The sequence below is a fragment of the Leptosomus discolor genome, unplaced genomic scaffold (genome assembly GCF_034619465.1).
Source record: "Leptosomus discolor isolate bLepDis1 unplaced genomic scaffold, bLepDis1.hap2 HAP2_SCAFFOLD_82, whole genome shotgun sequence".
NCBI lineage: Eukaryota > Metazoa > Chordata > Aves > Leptosomiformes > Leptosomidae > Leptosomus > Leptosomus discolor.
The window spans coordinates 445,363-453,223 of record NW_028237936.1 but is presented as its reverse complement, the minus strand read 5'-3'; the positions used below and the strand labels follow the sequence as shown (position 1 = coordinate 453,223).

General features: G+C 53.6%; 1 protein-coding gene across 1 annotated transcript; it reads left to right on the top strand.

Annotated features, from left to right (window-relative positions):
- Window positions 1-4,276: 4,276 nt before the first annotated feature.
- LOC147412347 (forkhead box protein J1-like) lies at window positions 4,277-7,290 on the top strand. The gene is made up of 2 exons (XM_086481457.1): window positions 4,277-4,762; window positions 6,487-7,290. The coding sequence occupies exons 1-2, from the start codon at window positions 4,277-4,279 to the stop codon at window positions 7,288-7,290; spliced, it is 1,290 nt and encodes a 429-aa protein (XP_086337583.1).
- The last annotated feature ends 571 nt before the right edge of the window (window positions 7,291-7,861 follow it).

Sequence of the window (7,861 nt, the reverse complement as noted above, 5' to 3'; positions counted from 1 at the left end):
ATGGACATCAAAACCAATATCCCCAAAATGGCTTGTAAGTGGTCTGAGTGATATAACGGTTGGCAATGACTCACTGTATTGGAATGAGGAAACAAAACCATGGAAAATCCAGGTTCCAGAAAAGGGAGAATATTGTCTTAAATTGGAAGGACACTAATGGAGTTTTCGTGGGTCATAGTGTATGTAATTGGACATTTAAATATGGAAATCATTGCACTATCCCTGGGTGTCGACCCATTAATTGTTCAACTTATAGTCCCTCCTTTCCTGTCAAAGATGACATGTTATGGTGTATGTTAATCAACACCACTGACGAAAATCTCATTCCTCGACAGTTAAGTTGGGCATGGGTCAATGAAACCGGGCATAAGAAACGATTTGATAGCTTTTGGTCTAAAACCAATCTCACAGGAGTCGTGATATTGAGGGAATCTATTCCTTTGGCTTGTGCCATAAGTGGTATAACCAACCAAACAGTCCCCATTAAATGCAACCACAGCAGTCGGGTAGGAGCATGGAAATGTAATCTTTGGGTTAATGCAGTAAAATCAAATAATCGAATTAGACACCCTTTGGGCTTAAAAAACACCACTTATTTTGAAACTCCTTGTAATTCCGATTTAAGAAAAAGAGGGAAAGGACCATTTGTAAATGGAACTTGGGCTTTAAAAGGTCACTATTGGATTTGTGGCCATCATGCGTGTCAAAAATTACGAAAAAATTGGAGTGGAACATGTTAGGTAGGTTATATACGCCCCTTCTTCTTTTGATTACCAGGCCAAAATGGGAACAATTTGGGAATTAAGGTATATGATGACCTCAGTCGATACCGAAGGTCCATTGATATTTCTATGGCAGGTGGAAGTAGCCAATCCTGGGGTAAAGATGAGTGGACACCCCAACGTCTCATACGACATTATGGACCTGCAACCTGGAATCCTAACGAACCCATTAGCGGTGCTCGAGAGCCAGTCTATAATCTGAATCGTGTCATTCGTTTACAGGCTGCCTTGGAAATTATTACTAATCAAACAGCTACGGCCCTCGACCTATTGGCAGACCAAGCAACTCAAGTGCGAAATGCAATTTATCAACCTCGGATGGTTCTCGATTACCTGCTAGCCGAAGGAGGAGGTGTTTGTGGTAAATTACATGTTTCCAATTGTTGTTTAAAAATGGATGATAATGGCCAGGTAGTTAAACAAATCACAGCCGAAATACGGAAGTTAGCACATGTCCCCGTCCAAACTTGGAAAGGCTGGGACATTGACCAGTTTTCCTGGCTTCCCGGAAGTCCCTGGGTAAAAGGAATCCTATTTTATTTGTTATGTGGATTAGCCACATTGCTGTTTTTGCCATGCGCTATTCCATGTTTTATACGATGGATTCAACACGTTATAACTAACATGCAATTTGCCACTATGGTTTCACCCGATGGCGTTAAACAAATCCGAGCTGTACGCCAAACTGCGCAGCCAACAGTACGGATTATACAGTTAGTGCAATCCCAAAATAAGTTCAATGAACTATTAGACAATTTAATAGCAAATAAGAACCTGAAAACAATTAACAATCCGACAAAGTTCCACGTGACGCAATCAAAACGAAAATACCCACACCCCCGCCCCCCGCCGTGAGTTCAGCACAGTCCTTTGGAGGCTGTCGGGGTGACAGACGACCTGATTCCGGAGCGCCGCTCGTGGTCGGGACCGGAGGGGGAGACAGACGACCTTCGACCCTTCCATCCATCGTGGCCTCTTCCCACGGGGGCGATAGCGATAGAAAGAGTCCGAGGAGAAACTGCACCGCGTGGTAGCTAACCCTTCTTCAACTATAAAGCTGTCTGCAGTACCTCAACTGAAACTTCAGGGCGTGTCCGTGGCCTTCGCGGTCCTGGGCGAGTGGGAGGGGAAGACGGTCTTCTTCTAACCCAGCCTCTCATCACACACTCGTACGTTGTGATGGAGATCACTGTCCCGAGCGCCAACAGGAAACAGCCCAACAGCAGACCGGTGCACAAGGGATCGTCCCCGATTCCCATTTTTCCAGCGGGATGGGTGAGTCAATTCGTGGCCTGGGTCCGGGCTGATGGCTCAACCGGGGCTGAGTGCGTAGTGAGCAGAAGTACCCTCTCAGCCCTCCCTCACCTCCTAGAACACATGCGTAGGTCCTGGCCTTGCATTTGCTTTTGCCATCCGGGCAAAAGAACTCTCGAGACCCCCTAACAACACATGCGCTTTAAGTTAAAGGGGTGTGGAAATCCATTTTTCTGCTGCTTCTGCTGACCCCGAGCCCCAATCCCTACCGCCCAGGCCAACCGACCCCTTGCGCTCTAAGTCTTGTATTCACAAAACCGCGAAAACAACGGAAAACCTTTGTATATGGGTACCAATCTTTTATACAGCTTTAGCGTTGTTAACTATTGCTTCAGTTATTCCTGCAATATGCACCTTTTGCCCTTGTAACTGTTTCTCTTTTGAATGTTTATGTAAAAAATAGGTCATTGTTGAAATGCTTAACTTGTAGTTATTAGATATTGTTAGCTATCGCGTTACTTTTTTTTCCTTCTCTTTCTCTTCCTTTCCTGCCTCTATGCTATTTCCTTTCCTTCTTCCCTTCTCTTTATCTCTATCTTTGCTTTCTGTGCCGCCACGGAGCACCATCCATGAGACTGCAATGTTGAGCCACGGGCTGGTGTAAAGGACTTTGTCGAGACTGTGTTTGCAGCGGATGTCTCAACATTGCTGGAACATCTTGCCCCAAGGGATGTCTGCCTCACCATCGCTGCAGCGACACAGCACCTGCCCGACCACAAAACCGCACATCTCCTGTTTGTACCCTTACCCCGGCCCATGCGCCCAGACCCAGACCCAGAAAGATCCCCCACAGAGACGGTATTGGGCATGTGCACCACCGCTGGGGGGGGGGGGTAAGGCTGAGATGCTAATCGATTTCCGGGAGGAGCGATGACACCCCAATAAAAGAACCACGACTACCAGCACCCAGTGGAATTCCCCACCTGACGTGAAGTCGATTCGGACTGACGGGACGCCGCAGCTCCGTGGTGGTAGCTATTGCACTTGTACTTTGCTTTTTTTTCCTTCTCTTTCTGTCTCTTTCCTGCCTCTACGCGAATGTTTTTGGAAGTATTAAACTTCTTTTCTTTACGGCACCTGACCGTGTTTGTGTCTTAATCTCACTCTGGGAATAACCAAGAATCTCCCCAGCCCTGACCGTGCCAGGTCTGGGCAGCAGGTTTGCACGGGGCGGGGGTTATTATTCTTTTGGCTTTTAGTCTGTTTATTCCTCCCCTCGTCCCCGTCCCCCCGCCCCGCCCGCCGCAGCGAGCATTCCTGGGCTGTCCCTCACTGCGGGCACAGGAGTTTGCGGGGGCTGGGTGGTGACGGTGGGGCTCAAGCATCTGCACAAGCTGTCGCTGCCCCCGAGGCTTATTTTGGGGGGAAGAAGCCTGTTTTGCGGGAGCGGGGCGGGTGGTGGCGGTCCCGGTCCCGCGCGCCCCCCTCCCGCCCCCCTCGCGCCCCCCCCCGCGACTGTTGAGCGCGGCGTCATTCAAACCGCGGCACCCCCGGTCCCAGCCGCCGCCGCGCAGCCGGTGCGGAGCTCCTCGGCCGCGGCTCGCCTCGGGGGGCTCTTTCCTCGCCCAAACCCGCGGCACTGCGGCTTGAAAGCCCAGCAGCGAAAGCCAGACGCCTCACCCTCAGCTCGGGCTCTAACGGACACCTGAAGCTGCCGGCTCGCTTGGAGGGAGGGGGCGCTTGGGGGGGGTCCGCGTCCCCCGCGGGGCTCCGTCCCCCACCCCCCGGGTTGCTTTAGGGGCAGCGGGTGAAGGGAGGAGCAGAAATAGGGTGAAACCGAGGGAAGTTGGTAGCGGGGAGGGGGAACTTGAAGCTATTTTGTCCTGCTAGCGGCGGGTGGGAGAAGCATCCCTGCTTTGTGGGACGGCAGGGCTGGGTTTTGGTCGTCTGTGGGGGTTTTGTGGGGTTCGTTTTTAATTCTTGCTACAACCGAAGGCTTCTGGGCAGCACCGGCCCCCGGGGTTTGGGGGGAATTTGCCCGAGTTTCAGGGCTGCTAAGGCACCCCGGGGGAGGTGTTGCGGCTCCAGCGTGCAGCACCCCGGGGATGGGTGTCACCCAGCGGCACCGGGAGCGGCACCTGCCCCGGTGCTGGAGAGCGGCTGCACCCTCGGGGAGCCTCAACCCTCTCCCTGTTGTTCTTGCAGGATCTGCCCCGTCCCCTCCCTTCCCTTCCCAAGGCATGGCTGAGGCGTCGCACCTGCGGGCAGGGAAGGAGAAAAGAACGAAGAACGACCCCGCGGTGGACTTGGACGACAGCCTGACCAGCCTCATGTGGCTGCCGGACTTCTCGATCAGGGAGGACACCAGCATGGGCAAGTCCTACTGCCCCAGTGGCCCAGAGCCCCTTGACTGTCACAAGCATTCCAGCTTCGACGCCCCGATGTCGCCCCTGGCCGCTGACCCAGCGTGCATGGGGGTGCCCCACACTCCCGTCTCTTCCTCCTCCACCTCAAGGACGGCGCACCACACCATGCCCGTGCACCCTCAGCTGGTGGAGGACATCGACTACAAGACCAACCCGCACGTCAGGCCGCCCTACTCCTACGCCACCCTCATCTGCATGGCGATGGAAGCCAGCGATAAGCCCGAAATCACCCTCTCCGCCATCTACAAGTGGATTACCGACAACTTCTGCTACTTCCGACATGCTGATCCCACCTGGCAGGTAGGAGATTTGGAGACCTCTTGTCTTGTCCCCTCGCCCCGCAGGGCTGGGGAGGGCTTCCCACAGCCTCCACTGTGCAAGGCAAGGTGCCATGGGGATGCTGAATCCCACTGGGAGGAAGGCGGCACCGGCAGCTGGTGGGGAAGGGCTGTAACGGAAAGAGCTTGGGTGTGCAGAAATGCCGCGACCATGAGGGCGGCGGAGGGAAGGAGCCGTTACAGGGGGGAGCCCGGGGCCATTTTGGGTGCAAGGAGGTACCTGTCGGGCTGTTGGTCCCTGCGGCTCCTCTTGGCTCCAGGACGAAGGCATCTCTGTCCCCAGCTCCACCTTTCTGAGGCTCTCGTGGTGTCCTGAGTCCCTCCGGGCTGAGCACACGTGGAATGGCCAGATTGAGCATCTCTGGGTGCTGAGGTGCAGGTGTAGGAGAGGGATGGAGAGGAGCCCCAGGGAGATGCCGCTTGTTGGACAAATCCTTCGCTGGGGAGGTTCAGAGCAGAAATGCTGCTGCTTTCCCAGCAGGGCAGGTCTCCTGTCCCCTTGGACAGGCGTAGGAGGCTCCATCGCTGTGACGAGCTGGTGAGGCCTCAGAGGGAAGCCCAAAAAGAGGTCAAATAGGGCTGCTGTCCCCAGCTAGCACGAGCATGTCCCCAGGGGGTAGGGGACAGCCCCCAGGCTCACCAGCTTTGGGGACCGCGTGAAGTACAGGGGCTTTTCCCAGCCACCTTGGCTCGCTGCCCTCCTCTGTCACGCAAGGAGACCTCCGGCACGTGAGGCTTTCTAGGATATGGCAGGGCAGGAGGGACCTGGGTGGCTCGTCCCTCTGCTTGGGTTCACATCACTCCAGGCACATTCAGGGTTTCAGAACAGCTCAACGGGAGCAGAAACTCCTCTATTTCTCTCCCCCCCCCCCCCCCCCTTTTTATTTTTCTTTTCCCCCTTCAGCTCGTTTGAGTGGTGGCTGGTGAAGATGCAGTGATTCCACACCAAGCTTCCTCAGGCCAGGAGGCACGTCTGGGGACACACCGGGCTGTGGTGGAACATCCATGTGTGTCTCCAGTTTTGCCCGTCTGGTTTGGGTCAGCCTGGCTGCGGGGAGGCACGGTGCCTATTTTTGGCCAAATAATTTCCCCTCAACACTAGCAACAGGCACAGATGAACAGGGGGATGCAAGGAGGGCCCTCACGATGCCATCCCCCGCGGTGCTGCCATGTGTTGCCACTTGTAATGGGGCTGTGGCCACACTGGTGTAAACCATAGAAACATTTAGGTTGGAAAAGACCTTTAAGATTATACCCTCCTCTTCCTCCTTAGACACGAAGGAGGACCCAGCCTCCTTCAGCTTAGCTCCATGCCTGGAGCGAGTCTGGCCAGTTTCTCCCAGTGCTCTGCATGATCAAAGGCCCCACAGTCCCAATTTACAACCAAGGAGAGTTGCCCAAAAGCTTCCTGTTGGTTGGCAGGTCCTAGCTTGAGCCCCTTGGCTCCTGTCACCTCTGGCTGGATTAGACAGAAGGCAAGAAAACTCTGCTGGTGGCTAGGGGCAGGGGAGTTTCTGCTGGGCATGCAGCCTGGGATGTCTCGGTGTTGCCGTTTCTGCTTTCTTTTTCCCAAAGGGCCTTGCTGAAAACGTGCTTCTCTACCAGCCTCCCCACACAGGTAGGTACTGCAGCAGCAAACAAGTGTTCAACCTTGGGTTTTTTTTTTTTTTTCTCTTTTGGGTCTAGAACTGCATCCGGCACAACCTCTCCTTGAACAAGTGCTTCATCAGGGTGCCCCGAGAGAAGGACGAGCCAGGGAAAGGCGGGTTTTGGAAGCTTGACCCCCAACATGCTGACTGGCTCGAGAACGGGGCCTTCAAAAAACGGAGGACGGCCCCAGTGCAGATCCATCCTGCCTTCACCAAAACAGACCAGCCAGAAGCACAGGGCGTCGCCAGCCCAGCTGCCTCCCCTTGCGCCTCCGATAACATCCTCAACGTCAACGTGGAGTCGCTGCAGCTGCTGAGGGAGTTTGAAGAAGTCACAGGCACCCAGAACTGGAAGCCGGTGGTTGGCAAAGCAGGGCAGAAGCACAAGCAGCCCTCGCCCAAACGAATGGCCAAGACACCTCGGCTTTCTGACTCTGCCTTGCTGACCCAGGAAGAGGAGGCCGAGCTGGGATCACTGACAGGCGACTTTGGCTGGGAAGCCATCTTCAACACCAACCTGAATGGAGACTTCTCCACTTTGGGGGATCTGGAGCTCCCACCTACTCCAACCAGCCCCGTAACACACGACCTGGACTTGACAGTACATGGGCAGCACACTGAGTGTCCCCAGGGGCAGGAGCAGGTCCTCACCGCATCCAACCAGAACATCTTGGACTTTGATGAAACCTTCCTGGCCACTTCCTTCCTGCAACATCACTGGGACGAAGAGACAAGCGACTGCCTCTCCACCGCTGTCAACATAGAGCAGTTGTTTGATCTCAACGACACCTCTTTTCCAGCAGATGCGACCAACTGGAGCAACCTGGCGGCCCTCTTATGAGAGGCCAGTCACCTTCCAAAACCCACACAGACTTTAGTAGGACGCTCCCCCCGTGCTGCTGGGACTTACAAGGGACAAGATTTTCTAGAGACGGAGACATCCACAGTGACTTTTACCAGCTTGAGTCACGGAAACACCACCACAAGAACTGCTTGGTATATCTGTAAAGGACACATCACAAGTCTCTAGTCCATGAGTCTCCTCAAGAGGAGAAATTTTAACAGCACTTATTTTTTTACTTGTAAAGGAAGAAATGTGAATATGTAAATTATCTTTTTTTTTTTTTTTTTTTTCTCCCCCCTATGTGGAAATGAACACGGTACATGTTTCTTCAGGGCTAAAGGAAAGCACCTGTTAAATCCTGTTCAAGACATTCCTGGTAGCTTAGGACTTGAGGACTTGATAGGTTAAGTGCAATTTCCTCACCCCTTCATCTCTCCGTTTCTCTCTCTCTTTCCTTTTTCTGTCTAGGGTAGTTGGTAGGTACAGTGTAATAATTAGCTAGCATGTAAAAAGAAGTCCCTTCTGGATTCTCTGAGTTCAACCTCCCTCCTGATTTGTGCCTAGGGAA